Here is a 15,024-nt window from a genome sequence, read left to right as displayed (position 1 = left end):
ATCCACCTGCCTCTGCTGGGGTTAAAGGCATGCACCACCACCGCCCAGTGTGTTTTTTGGTTTTTTTTTAATGGTCTCTAAGGGTCCTTGTTAAAGGGAGAGGTTTTTTTTGTTTTTACATCTGAATGTGCAGTTGCTGTTGTATCTTGTGTGTTAGTGCCCAGATGTTCACAAGACCACTTGTGTTCTCTGGGTTTCGGGTAGTGAGCTCTTCTGCAGAAACCCCACCACCTGGCCTCTCCTCAGGCTGTTTGATGGATGAGCACGTTCTCAGCCACCCAGATGCTTTGTACTTCTTTTACCTCAATGCTTAAAGAAGGTTGCTTACCACTGGAGTGTTTGTTCCGGCACAGGGGGTGTTGGATAAACAAGTTAGAGATGCATATGCGTCTGTGTAGCAGCAAGGCAGCTCCCACACAGCTGCTCACCGTGCAGGGCCACAGGCAGTTACAAAACAAGATAATTTAGGGAGATTACAGTAATGAGAAAAAGTGCTAGACTTAATTAATATGTAGTGTTATTTCAGTGCTGTGGGCTAATTTAGAAATCATTTAACAGTTAGTGGAGAGTTGAAAAATAACATTTTTAATCTTTGGCTGTATTCTAATTTATTTGTATTTGTTAGAAAAAAATTAATAGTAAAATTGTTTTCCATATAAAGTCTATAATACTGAAAAGACACTTACATGCCAGAATTTGATGCAGGTTATGTGTATTTCACATTTGTGTGTTTGTTTCTGCAGGATTTTGCAAACACCATTCCTGGACATGGCGGGATAATGGACAGGTTCGATTGTCAGTATCTGATGGCGACATTTGTGCATGTGTACATCACAAGCTTTATAAGGTACTTCCTCTACTTAAACAAAACCAAAAACTTCATTGCATCATTCTTTCGAGTTCCCATTAGTTTAAGTTAACTGTTTTTCTGTAGTAATGAGCTGTGGGCAGGCCTGCTTTTCGTTCCGCCCGGCTCCCGGCCGCCGGCTAGCTTATGCCCCGAAATAACAACACACAAACTGTATTCATTTAAACACTGCCTGGCACATTAGTTCCAGCCTCTTACTCACATCTTGATTAACCCATATCTAATAATCTGTATAGCACCACGAAGTGATGCCTTACTGGGAAGATTCTAGCCTACTTCTATCTTGTGCAGGAGCTTCATCGCATCTGGCTCAGAGAGGAGAGGCATGGTGATTTATCTCACTTAGGAGAGGCATAGCATCTGACTGAGCCATCTACCTCACTTCCTTCTTCCTGTTCTGTCTACTCCACCCACCTAAGGGCTGGCCAAGGCAGTTTGAATGAAATCAACACAAACAGAAGACTCTCCCACATCACTGTTTCTGTCAGTGGTCATTTATAATGTCAAGTGAAATGGAATTGTGGCTCTACGTCATAGGATCCAGTGGTCATTGCTGTAAGCACAGTTGAGCAACTTAAAGCCGTATACACCATGACAGTTAGCAGAACCCAATCAGAAGACCTAGTTAATGTGGCTCATGCTAGGTTCAAAATACAAGCAGATTGCATTTCTTTTTTTCTGAGACAGGATTTCTCTGTGTGTATCTCTGGCTGTCCCGGAACTCACTCTATAGGCCAGGCTGACCTTGAACTCACTGAGGTCTGCCTTCCTCTGCCTCCCAAAGTCTGGGATTAAAGGCGTACACCACCACCTCCCAGCCAGATTACATTTTTTAACTGTGGGCGTCACACCGAATGCTGTTTAGGAAGCAGACAGTTCATTCAGCCTGGTTGTTGCTGGAGTGTCTGTGACCTGTCATCGCAGAGCAGAGCAGAGCAGACCCCTCCCTGTCCTCAGAGCTTCTCGCAGGTGACCTGTCATCACAGAGCAGAGCACAGTGATCCCCTCCCTGTCCTCAGAGCTCCTTGCTGAGAGAGCAGAGGAGCTGAAGTGAAGCTCTGCCCTAATAGAGCGCCTTGGGGGCTCCTGCCACGATCGCAGGTCTTTCCTTTCTCTGCTCTGGTACACGCGTGTAAGTTTCACATCCTCTCTTTTGAGGTCGTGTTGGAGTATCGTGCTGTGGCTTTGTTGTTTCCCTGTGGAACCCTCCTTTGGTCCCCGCTTGTCTCGCTGCCTGCCTGATGCGTGTTATGACACTCGGGCCGCTTCCATTAGTGCTAGCACACAGTGTCTCCGTCTTTTTTAGCATTGCCCCGTCTTCATTTCAGCAGTGGTTTCTTCTCTGGTGGTTTTATTTATGACCCGTCACCGTCTTTGTCTTTCTCTATGGCATTCCCTAAAATTCATAAAACAGACAACAACAGAGGCTTCAGAGATGGCAGGTTTTTAAGGCAAAATTCACACTCTTTGTTTAAGAAAGGATTTACCTTGTGTTCTCTCAGTGGCACAGCCACGCTGTGCCACGCCCCTGTGTCTGAAAGCAGATCCTTGGCCTATTTGGAGGCAGCAGAGATGTCCTGGATCCAGCTCCTGGGAAACCTCTGACATCTCTTTCCCTTTAGCTCAGCTTGCTGGCCTAGTCCTTTCTCCGTGGGCGGCTGCTCCAGGTCATGGATGCCACAGAATGCAGCAAGACCAACTGGGCTGTGAGGGGCACATGGCCACCACAGGTTTCTGCCTGTTTGCCTCGAGAGCCAAACAGTGGGATGGCGGCTCCATGCTGTTACGCTGCTACTGTTTTAAGTCAAAGATTTTTCGGAATAAATTGTGCCCCTGTTCGTCCCTATTGTGATGTTTCTATAGAAGACATTTCTTTGTCGCTGAGATTTCCATTTCTTATAATTCTGCTTTTAAAATCTGTACTACAAATCATTTACCTACCTGTTTTTAATGTGCATCTCAGACAGAATTCTGCACCATCCTCCTTATTTTTCTGATAGGATTTTCTAAGTAGATCTCACCGTTGTTTACACATGCACCCCTCTGCATGTGCACTAGGGAAGGTCTAGTGATAGACACAGATATTTTAAGGTGGTAGGTTTTGGGGTTTTGTTTTCGCTTTTTTGCGACAGTGTCTTACTCTGTAGATCAGACTGACCTGGAACTCACTATATAGTTCAGCCTGGCTTCTAACTCACGGTAATCCTTCTGCCTCAGTATGTCCAATACTGAGCTTACAGGTGTAAGCGACTGTGTCTGTCTTGCTTCACAGACCATTCCCAGAATGCGTACATGTGTTGAGCTCTCCAGGTCAGCTGTGGGAATTTGTATTCCCATGACTGCAGCAGTGTCAGCAGAAGCCAGGGTGTGAAGTAGGGACCCCTGCCCAGGGTTCCTCTTAGCTCTGTGTACCCCAGCTGGGTGATACTGAAAGGCTGGAGTAGGAATCCTGGAAGAGTGAGCCCAAGGAAAGAGGGCGGCGGGCGGGTCCCGTAGCTGTTCCCTGGGCCCCTTCCTCCTGCGTGGACTGCTCTGGTGGATGGGCAGGAGGCCAGCGCTGTCCTTGTTCTCCGTTCAGAGAGCTGTTTGCGTTTCCCTGGGACTTTGAAGAAGACACTGGTACACCATAGTTCAGGGCTTTAGTGATTTGTCTCTCAGATCATAGTTCCCCTAGGGTATTTCATCAACAAAGTACTTTACATGGTCTAGAAGTCTCTTCGACGCTAAAACTTGTAAATTTCTTTTTGTGCCCTCCTTTCGGTTTGTCCTGTGTCTCTTGGCCTGAGGGTTTGCCCTTTTTCAGGTTACCCTTGAGAGAATTTCCATAGAACTTAGATCTCTGCTCTGCGCCTGCCGTTCCCTCCACGCCTGCCCACTCTCCTTACGTCTCAAGTCTCAGTCATCCTGGTGCGTTGCTCCCTTGACATGAGTGCTGGGCGCGCACGTGGGGGCGGCCGCAGCTCTGTGGCAGTGGTTGCTTAGCCCTTCAGACGGGTTCTCAGTAGTGCGCTCGCGCGCTCACTTAGCCCCTGTGCAGATGGTGTGTATATGGTGCCAGCATGTCTTCTCTGCTTCCTCATCAGGGGTCCGAATCCCAGTAAAGTCCTGCAGCAGCTGTTGGTGCTCCAGCCAGAGCAGCAGTTAAACATCTACAGAACCTTGAAGACACATCTCATTGAGAAAGGAATCCTGCAGCCCACCTTGAAGGCCTAGCTGCCCTGAGAGGATGGACTGCCAAGGAGGAGAGCTCAGAACAGCTCCGAAGTATTGCACTGAGCCGGCATAGGGCTGAAGAGGCAACGGATGCAGGTTTTGCAGATGTGAATGTCTTTCTCTGAAATTACTGTGAATATTTAACAAACTCGTGATCTAACTGAAGAGTGCCTAGCAGGCGCCCGCCCGTGAGAGATCAGCCCTTTTCTAAGATGTTTCCCCATGTTAACTTCTCCGCCCCACATGCTGGATTCTGCAGTCTAGGAGACTTGTGTTTTAAAGAGTAAACACTCACTGTAAGTTGAGCCCCTCTTAGGGTTGTGCCTGGCAGTGAGCTCTTTTGCACAAACATTGACCTCTGCATTGGGAAATGCCTCTCTGTAGCCTCAGGCTTGCTACAGGCATCGTGGGGATCCAGGTCCTGGGGTTTCCTCCTCTTAGAGACTCAAGTATTTCTGAAGGGCTGAGTTAGATTAAAAAAGAAAGATAAAGAATGATCGTTCACTTTTTTCTGTTTTCTTTTCTGACTTTTTTGTTTGCTTGTTCATGGTACCGGGGATGGAACCCAGGGTCTTGCACCCACTCCTGGGCTCGGTTCTGTGAGACTGCCTGTCAGAGAGGTAACAGTCTGCTGAGTTGAAACGTCCTGATTTTAAGTAGTTTCAGAATCCTGAGGCTAGAGGCTGAAACCTATGCTGTTATTGATTTGTCCAAAAGCAGGCGTCAGCATCCACTTCTGACTAAACTCCCCAAGAGACCCAGAAGTGGGTCCTCAGAGAAGACAGTGGCGCCCGAAAAGCTGCAGAAAGTCATCCCGTGGCTTGGTGGTAACCTGTGGATCTTAGTTCCCTGGGAACTGATTTCCCTGAGTCCCAGGAGGAGGGAGGGGTGGGGCTGGGGCAGAGCCCTGGCAGGTGCCCGGGTGAGGCGCTGCCTCCTGCTCTCTGTGCACCTCACCTGGAAAGAAGACCCAGGCCCCTGCCAACTCCTGGTGGCCATTGTTCTTCCCATCATGTCATAAAATCCAAGCAGAAGTTATAGCCATTAAGAAGAAAAGCACACGAATGCCGTGCCTTCCTTGGGTGGGCCGGACATTGTCACCAGTCTGGAGGACACCTCTTAGCCCTGGACATAGCTCCTGTTGCTGTAGGCACTCTACGGCCATCTTAACATCGCGCATTGTTGGTCACCCTCAGCAAACGCCCAGTTCTCCACTTCAGTGTTCAGTGGGGAGAAATAGATACATTGTAAAGGATATTTTGGTAATGAAAAGAGTAAATATTTTGTTTGAGTTAGAAATGAATTTCAGTGATCACACATTCCCTTCCTGCTGTAGATGTGCCTGGGTTCTGAGGATTCGCCTCCAGCCACTGTGTGCTGTCCTCACACAGTGTATGTCCTGAGAAGGCCATCACTGTTGGGTCTGCTCTCTGCTAGGTGACTTGTGACGGGGGGCTGCACTGGCCTCCATCGCGTCCTGCCTCTGTAGAAAGCCTAGCCACGGCGCTGCCACGGGTCACGTGGGAAGTGATGTCTACCCTCTGCTTTTGTTTGCCCCACTTCCCACTCCAGATGTTGACAATAAAAAGTCGCAGGCACCAGAGAAACAGCAAAACCTTGTGATAGGAAGATGCACTGAGCTGCTTCAGGACGATGTCGATTCCCCTCGCCCACTGTGTTCCTGTGGGATTGGTGAGGTGTTACAAGACAGAATTAGGAAAAGCATAGCTTACTCACAGGTATTAAAAGCCAATATTTTCCTAAACAGATGAAATTAGGACCAATGGGGTTATAGTAAAAGCTTTTCTCAAATAGACTTTTAGATTGTGTACATTATGCCATGTAAAAAATAGGTTCCCAATTTTAAGAAGGCTCTGAAGATTGACATTTCTACTGTACTTTTATAGCATGTATACTAAAATGGACTATATTTTAGCAATCACTGGCAGAGCCAGACTCCAGTCAGTGTTCTATTTGCACCAGAAGAGGCTTCGGCTGCTGCAGAATGTAAGGGACAAATGAGAGCTGGGGATGCTTCCACAGTGACGGGAACCTGCTGCTTGGTGCCCCTTTTTGGCTGCTTGTCCTCGTGGTGGCTCACACGGCCGCTGAGGTTGCAGACCGCCCCTCGCTTAGCCTTCTCTCCTCACTCACACTTTGGCTTGGACGCAGGTGACAACTCCTCGCTCACTGAAAAGAGATGGTAGCAACACTGTACGTGGGTGAAAGTTTATGATATGTGTCAATCAGTTCTCTGAATCTTTTTACTGAAACTGAGATAGAAAAACAACAATAATAAAAAATCGATGATACTTTGACTTTGCTGTGCATTTTGTCAGTGGAGAAGCATTCCTTAAGCATTAGGCTTCTGAAAAATGAACCGCCTGCCCTGTTCTCACTCGTTTTTTGGACAGCCTCATCCCTTGTCCCCTAGCGTCATTTTATATCCTTCTAAGGTGAGCTTCATTGTCCCTTGCTGATGAGACACATGAGAGGGCCCTAATCTGTGCTCACTGCTGCCCATAGTCAGCGGGAAAGAGTGGGTTGGGAGGGCTGAGCCAAAAACCAACTGCTTTTGGCTGCTCTGGTAGGACTAAGTGCTTCTTGAACGGTAGGCTGGCTCCCCTTCCCTTTAGCAAACCTGAGATGCCCCCAGTAATCCGTGTAGCCCAGTGCGTCCTTCTGGAAGCAACACTGGAACTTAGCGTTCTCTGCCCTGCTTGGATGGGGGATGAAGAGAGCGGCAGCAGGTGCGGTCCCAGGTCCACCTGAGCTCCTTTGAGAGGCTCCAGTCCTTTGGAAACCCTGGAGAAAGGGCCTGTGTTTTGGGGGAGCCTATGGAGTTCTGCAAAGGCAGTCAGGTGTAGACAGTTTCCCTAAACCGGTAGCCGTCCTGACAGCCTGCTGTCTCCACGTACAGGTGTGGTGTGCTTTGCAGAGTCATCGGCACATCCGGGTCACTCAGTGGAGAGTAGCAGCAGGCACATTTGTGTCAATAGCACAGTGTTCTCCAAAAGCTGCAGGGAGAGTCGGTCCAGTGTCCTAAAGCGTAGAGGGGTTATGGCTGAAAAAGGCCTTGTCCAACAGAGAAAATCCTTGTGTCGGACATGCTGTCTGAGTAATTGGGAGAATGGACAACCACTTTGTCCCCTTTAATGGAAGGACAGAGCTCCAAATCGCTCCCTTTCCAAATCCCCTTCTCAATCAGTGGGCTTTGGGCTGTCCGTAAATCCTGAGTCCCCTTTACTGTGGGTCCAGCTCGAGTTTAGTGGATCCCAGTGGTTTTAACCCTCAGATGGGGCCTAGAAGAGGGCACAGTTTGTAGGATAGTCTTGGGAAAACCTGTTAATATAGTTTTCATTAGCTTGATAAATCCCTCATAGTTGTGAAGGATGAGAGAAACAGAAATTTCACCTAGTCCAGGTCAGATGGGTATATTTCACTGGTAAACTTTTCCCCCCGCAGAAACTCTCTTGAAATATAATTTACACACCAGGCTGTACATGTTAATGCGTTCCTGCTCTCTCAGCACAGGGAAGACAGAGGCAGGAGAATCAAGAGTTGAAGGTCAGCCTCAGCTATGTGGTGATTGCCACAGCAGCTTTGATCTTAAGGAGAACTTGCCTCAGAACAACCAAAGCAGTTAATTTACACACCCAAACTTACTCAACCATCACTAAATGTGGTTGGAAACCATGTCCTTGTTCTTCCCAAAAGTTCCTGGTATTCCATTTGCGGTTAATCCCTTTGCTGATGCTCAGCTGTGTTGCCCCGATCCACTAACCTCTTTCATTTGCCTTTTGTGGGCGTTGTGTATTAATGGAACCATGGGTGTGCTGTGTTTTGTATCAGGCATAGCATTTTTGCGTGTATTAATACTTTTCATGCATACTGAGTTTGGATAACCCATTTGCCACTTGAGAGGCACTTGTATTATTCCCAACGCGGGGCTTTTATGAAAAACGTTGCTTCCATCGGGGAGAAACTAAAGGAAAAACTTCTGAAGACGCTGGTCTCTGTGAGCCTCTGAATAGCAAGAAAACTGGGGTTAAGGGGGACACGGTGTTGGATTGCTGTTTCTCACAACTGTGTGTGTGTTGGGGGGAGGTAAAGGGAAAGTGAAAATTAGATACGTGTTTGTCCCTTCTGTGATCCAAAAGCTTGGAACTCACAGAAGACTCAGAGAGGAAGGAGACGTGATCGCGAGATCTCTTTTAGGCTCAACCTTTACTGCACAGGAAGGTCCACGATTCAGCACGCAGATGGAATCTTTGCAGTGGCTTGGCGCTAGAAGCCGTGATAATAAGGGAATATGCTGCCACTTGAATTAGAAAGCTGAAAAACGTAGTTATTTCCAAAGTTATCACTGTGTCTTCACATATCTTATTGTCCGGGTTAGGTTTCTCTCATCCTGCCTCAAGCTAGTCACGTGAGAAGAGGGAACCAAGGCAAGTCTGTGGGGCATTTTCTTGATTAGTGATTGAGGTGGGCGGGACTAGCACCGGACTTGTGTAAGACAGCAGGCTGAAGGCTGGAGGGACGATTCAGTCACACAGGGCGAGGTAGGCTCACAGCGAAGACAGACAAGAAAGGCTGAGCAAGCCAGTAAGCAGCATTCCACCATGGCTTCCGAGTGAGTTCCTGCCTCCCGGCTCCTGTCCTGACGGCTCAGGAATGGACTGTGATGGACAGGTAAGCTGATAAGCCCTCCCTCTCAAGCTGCCTTTGGGAATGGTGTGTTGGTCACGTCGGTAGAAAGCAAACTAAGAGACTGACCAACTGAAGGAAGGGAAAAGCCCAAGGTAAGCACTCCAAGCCCTCTGTTTGTTTCATTATCAGTTTTATTGTAGATACGCAGATCTCCACGTTACAGGGAGAGCATTTGTTTAGACTTAAGTCAGACACAATTAAAAGTCCCACTTTAACAGTTCTGGTTTGGTTTTTTTTTTTTTGTGTGTGGTTTTCTGTGGAGAGGGGTAATGAATCCTAAATATATTGACCTGCGGTAAGGAGTAGAATCTAGTCACGTCAGGAAGCCTAGGCCCAAAGGACTTGACGGAATTCCAGGCGAGAGCACTTTTAGGCACCAGGAATAATTCTACTCTAATAAAAGATCTTAAATTTCAGTCTGACGTGGTGGCCCATGCCTTTAATCACAATACACTAGAGGCAGGGGCAGGGTTGTGGAGTCCCAAGGCTCTATCGAGAGACCTATAAAGGGACAGAAAAATACATTTTTTGGAGGGGGTATAAAACTGTGAATACTCATTCCCACCATCCCTGTGCTGGGTAATTCTATGTTAATTTGACACAGGCTAGAGCCATTTGAGAGGAGAAACCCTTGATTAAGAAAATGTCTCCAGGTAAGCAGGCTGTAGGCAAGCCTGTGGGACATTTTCTTAATTAGTGACTGATGGGGGAGGGTCCAGCTCACGGTGAGTGGTGCCAGCCCTGGGCTGGTGGTCCTGGGTTCTATAAGAAATCAGGCTGAGCAAGCCATGGGGAGCAAGCCAGTAAGCAGCATCCCTCCATGGCCTCGGCATCAGCTCCTGCCTCCAGGTTCCTGCCCTGTGTGAGTTCCTGCCCTGACTTCCTTTAGTGGACTGGTTTCATCACAGCAGTAGTGACCCTAGCTAAGACCACTCCCAAATTCCTGATTTCTGAAGGGTGGGCACCATCTCTTCAGTAGAGGTGTGCATGAAGCACTATTTGGCCGGAACGTCACTTTGGCACCCCCAGCTAAGTAAGCCCACACTCTGCCCTCAGAGCCCTTGAGGTCAGCTGGGGAGACGCAGCATCTGCCGTGTTTGCAGTCAGGAAGGACCCCTAACCTCTGCTGGAGTCAGGGGTGATGGGGGTGAAGAGGAGGGTGACAGGGAGAGCCCAGGGAGGTCCAGAGGCTCGGGTACTTTCTGCAGCTGCTGGGACAGCCTGCCACTGCCACCTACTTTCTCAGCAGATACCTTCTTTATTCTGGAAAGTGGCCTGTCCCCAGGTCAAAATGTGTTGGAATAGGAATTTAGTAACAACGTGGAGGGTGTGGACGGGGTGTTGCTGGTTCCTGGGAAGAAAGCCCCTGGATACCTGCTGAGGGGGTGGGGAGAGGGGACACGTGGCTAATGTATGCACCAGGACCCAAGAAAGTTGGAAATGTATACTAAAAGTTGTAAATAAGTCTTCACCCTGGTTAAACATGGGAGCAAATGTAGAAATGTGGGCACATTGCTGGTCGATGGATAAATCACATGTGTATCAATTACACAGTGAACCTCTAGTTGGCAGTGAGCAATGCACTGATACATGCTGGAACATGGGTGACCAGTCACAAACACATGTATCTATCTATATAAAGTGGACAGAGATACTCAGTTTTGTGTACTCAAGACTCACTCAGAGTCTATAGCCCTGGTTGTCCCGTTAGTTAGTCTGTTGTCCAGGCTAGCCTCAAACTCGTCAGAGTCCAACTTCGGCTTCCTGGATGCTAGGATTATAGGTGTGAGCCACCAGGTTTGCTTATAGTAAGGATATCTGTTATTCATATCGCTTATTGTGGTACGTGTGCTATAGGGTCTGTAAGCAGGCAGAATGAGTGGGGGCACCCAGGGCTGAGGACAGGTCAGGGAGGGCTGCTGCCTGACCCCACTGTTGACCTGCAGCAGGTGCAGACAGTACAGACAGGGTAGAGGCAGGGCTGCCTCCTATTTGATCAGGCTCAGTCAAGGAGGTGGGGAGGCTTTCTCTTCGTTCTGGGCAAAGATGCTTCTCGCTGAGAGAGTGGACATGCTATTCCATGGACCCCTCCAGGACTAAGGGTCATTGAAGGTTTAGAATCAGTTGTCTGCGAAGGTTTCAAAGACAGGTTTTCAGGCCTGGGATCTAGATACACGACGGCTCAAACCCAACCCCACATGCTGCAGGAGTTGTTCTATGAAAACTGCATCCGAGCTGAGAGCAAAGATGCTCCAGCCGCTGCCCTGCCTGACGTGCTCGGAGGATTTCTGCACAGTGGCAGGCAGGATGGAATGGTAGACCTTTCCACAGCTGGCCATGGGGAGACTGACAGTGAGCATGGCCGTGGGAAGGTTGTGCTCAGACCACAGGACACCCACCGCCCTCAGGAGTGCCGGAACCGTACAGGGGGCTTCACTAAGGTCCCTCTGAAGGGGTAGGCAGAAGGCATGGTCGGAACAATGGAGAGAAGCCACTCAGGGTTTTAATCAGCGCAGTGGTTCAATATGGCGTTGGTACTGTTGTGTGGAGGAGCTACTGGGAGACAGGCAAATGCCACCCATAGTACCCAGTTTTGAGACTCACACTGCTCCCCAACAGCCTGTCTCGCAAGTGGAAAGCGAGTGGACAGGAAGATGAAAATCACTGTGTGAATAAAGATGAGCAGGTAGGAAAGTGTGTCGTCTGAGAGGGAAGACGCCAGGAAACACACGAGGAGGCTGAGTATCATGACTGTTGGAAACAGTACCGATTCAACAGAGGGTCAAAATTGGCACAACAGGATGTTACGAAAATGCAGATTGCAGAGCCTAAAATCCCCACACTGCCAGAGGTAGGGCAAGGAAAAGTCACCATAAGTTTACCGAGTTACTATGGAAACGTCAGGCTCTCATAGGAACGTTCTAGAGGGTTTTTGTCTAACTTTCTGATGGCCCAGGGGAATGTATATCAGCATGAACATGGGGGTTGCTCTGTTAGAAGAAAAAGTAGCATTTTCAATGTGTGGGTTTGAATTTGAACTAGAAGCATGTTCGATAACGTGGGAGACTCGGGCAGCAAAGCCAGACACTATTAACTGATCTGAAGGTGTACAGTCACAACCTGCTCGCGTTGACCTTTGCTCCAGGAGTCCTTTCAGGTGTCAGTCTACAAAGGAGCGGTTTCCTGTTACGGTTGTAAATGTGTGGTGGATATTACATGTTTATACGGGGGTGAAACTTGGAGATTGTGCCTAAGTGCACGCTTCGTCCCTGCGCTGTGCTCTTAGCTAGAAGCAGCATTTTCAAGCCCTGTCATCTGAAGTTGGTAGTAGTTTTCAAGGAAAGGCCACAAACGAGTTGTTTTTATTGGAACAACTCTGCCCTCTTCCCTGGGAAAAAGCTTGCGGTTTCACTTTGTCTGAGCAGGAAGCATGAGAGATGAAGAGCAGGGTTGAAGTTCTAATGGTTTATCTTCCTGATATGACGGGGTGTGATTCTGGGAGGATGGCATGGCCGGGTGCAATTCTGGGCAGATGGCATGGCTTGGTGTGCTTCTGGACTGATGGCATGGCCAAGTGTGATTCTGTGCAGATGGCATGGCCAGGTGTGTTTCTGCGCAGATGGCATGGCCAGGTGTGTTTCTGCGCAGATGGCATGGCCAGGTGTGTTTCTGCGCAGATGGCATGGCAATCATTCTAAGCATATGTTCACTGAGGTCATGAAAAGGACACGGGGAAGGGTGAGCGCTGTGAGCAGAGGCTGGATGGAAGAGGGAGGACGCTTGTTTCTCATACATCTCACTTTGGGAACTCAGATTCCTCTGAAGCAAGGGTGGCTGTGGGCTTTGACTGCCAGGAGCTCTTTCCACTGTACCCAGACCACATGGATGATCAATTCCCCATTGATTTGTTTTTGGGTTTCATAGTTCAGCACATCATTTCTTGTTAATTTCTGGTGGTTTGAAAGAAAATCTTCCCCCAAAGGGAGTGGCACTACTAGGAGGTGTGGCCTTGTTGGAGGAGGTGTGGTGTTAAGGAAGTGTCACTGTGGAGGCGGGCTTTCAGGTCTCATAAATGATCGATACCACCCAGCATCTCAGTTCACTTCCAGATGCTGGCAAGATGTAGGATTCTCAGTTATTCCTCCAGCACCACATCTGCCTGCATGCCGCCACGTCCTTCCATGATAATGGACTGAACCTCTGAAATGTAAGCTGCCCACTCAAATGTTTCCTTTATAAGAGTTGCCATGGTCATGGTGTCTCTTCACAGCAATAGACAATTTCCAAGTTAATGGGAATGTGTTGAGGCCATACGTACTACTTTGGCTCTTTAACTTCCAAACACCCAAACTTTACTGCACTTCTTTGAGGAGCAGGCATCTTAGTAAATTTTCACATAAGAAACGCAGATACCGAAAAGGTTGTCATTCGCTCAAGTGATAGGGGAGAAACAGCTCTGGGCCTGACCGGCATAGCATACTTGTGAGAGCTGTATGCAGTTTGAGAATGGTAGTGCTAACAGCTATGTATGATCAAAAGTAGAGTCTTGACTAGGATCATAATGGGCGTTTTTAAAAGTCCTCATTAGTCCCCAACACTTCCGAAGTGTGTCATTCATAGAGATTCAAGTCTCAGAGGGAAGTTCCAATAACTGGTTGTAGCTGCCAATGCCCAGTTCAATTTGGCAGGTGTTGGTGGAATTCCAAAGAATGTGCTGGAATCTGATTAGCAAGCAAACAAGACTGCAGATACACCATTGCAGTGTGCGAAGCATGCCTTCACAGTGTGGGCAGCACTTCCTGCATCTTTTCCTTGGTTCTCAGATCTTTATCCCTCCAGTCCTGAAACCTGTCTGTGGGTTAGCATGAAGCCTGCTCTCATAGAATACTAAAGCCAGGTCTGCTCTTATCACCATGCTGATAGTTGCCTGGCAGTGCGGAGTGCTGGAGAAAACTGGGATCGTGGTGGCATCAGTGAGCATGTCTTCACCACCAAGTGCAGGCAGCAAAAACAGGTACCAGCTTTGCTTAAGAAATGGCCTTGGAAATAGGCAGTGGTGGCACATGCCTTAATTCCAATACTCAGAAGGCAGGGACAGGAGGATCTCTGAGTTCGAGGCCAGCCTGGTCTATACAGAGTTCCAATACAACCAGGGAAACACAAAGGAACCCTGTCTCAAAAAAATAAACAAGAATGGCCTTGGTGAACAGTAAAAAAGAGGAATTTTGTTCAGTTCTGACTTTTAGGAGTCAGTGAGAAACTGCAGCTGCTTGGAAGATGTGCCTGGGGTTGAGCCAGTGTGACTAGCCCCCTTTCCTGGAGAACACTTTGTACTCACAAAACAAGCAGCAGACGCTGGCTCTGTGGCAGACACATTTGTGATGATCAAAAATGAGCATGCCACTTCGAAGACAACCATAGACATTATTATTGCTAATGACAAATGTTTAGGTTTGAAGGAAAGTGTCTACTTCCACAGAACTTAGAATTTCCTATGGTGCTGGCACTATTTTGGTTCTATCTATGATCTACCTACCTACCTAGACCTCACATAATGGAATATGTGAGCACCTTGAAGATCTTCAGATTCTGCAGCAGCACACAGCTCCTATGACATTGGCCACTAGCATTTTTGTAGCACATCATGAGGCTTTATGGTTATGGAGAAGACACAAGACAGATTTTATAACAGGTTCATTGTTACAGATATAGATTCTTGATAAGAGTCAGCGTTGTGGCACACACTTGTGATCACAGGGAGGCTGAGGCAGGAGGACTGCTGGGAGTCTGAGGTCAGATGGTACTACATAGTGAGACCCAATGCAAAACAAAGCGGAGGCTGGGGGATGCTCAGCGGTAAAGTGACACGCAGCCACAAGAGCCTGAACTGGGATCTTTAGAAGCACCCATGTAAGGGTCAGGCATGCAGCACGAGAGGGAGACGCAGCAGAGCTGGTTGGCCAGCTTTAGTGAGAGCCTGCCTTAAAAGATAAAGTGGAGGGCTGGTGAGATGGATCAGTAGCAAAAGGTGGATGAAGCCAAGCCTGGAAACCTGAACAGAGCGGACATCCAAGGTTGTCCTCTGACTTCCACATATGGGTCAGGACATACATGCACACATGCAATAAACCTACGACAATGGTTTTAATGAAAAAAAAAGATAGAATGAAGCCCATAGTGGAAGACCCTGATGATGTTCTCTGGCCTCCACATATGCACACTCATACACCACA

The 15,024-nt window shown here is 48.1% G+C and overlaps 1 protein-coding gene across 1 annotated transcript in view; it reads left to right on the top strand.

Moving 5' to 3' along the window:
* The window catches only part of Cds1 (CDP-diacylglycerol synthase 1), a 75,298-nt gene extending 68,998 nt beyond the window's left edge, over nt 1-6,300 (top strand). The window contains exons 12-13 of the mRNA XM_038338630.1: nt 744-847; nt 3,952-6,300. Of these exons, the coding sequence (XP_038194558.1) occupies nt 744-847; nt 3,952-4,081 (234 nt within the window). The 3' untranslated portion in view covers nt 4,082-6,300. The remainder of the gene's footprint in view (nt 1-743; nt 848-3,951) is intronic.
* The last annotated feature ends 8,724 nt before the right edge of the window (nt 6,301-15,024 follow it).

The sequence above is a fragment of the Arvicola amphibius genome, chromosome 1 (assembly GCF_903992535.2).
Source record: "Arvicola amphibius chromosome 1, mArvAmp1.2, whole genome shotgun sequence".
Classification (NCBI taxonomy): Eukaryota; Metazoa; Chordata; class Mammalia; order Rodentia; family Cricetidae; genus Arvicola; species Arvicola amphibius.
The sequence above is the reverse complement of the archived record's forward strand: the minus strand, read 5'-3'. Positions and strand labels throughout refer to the sequence as shown.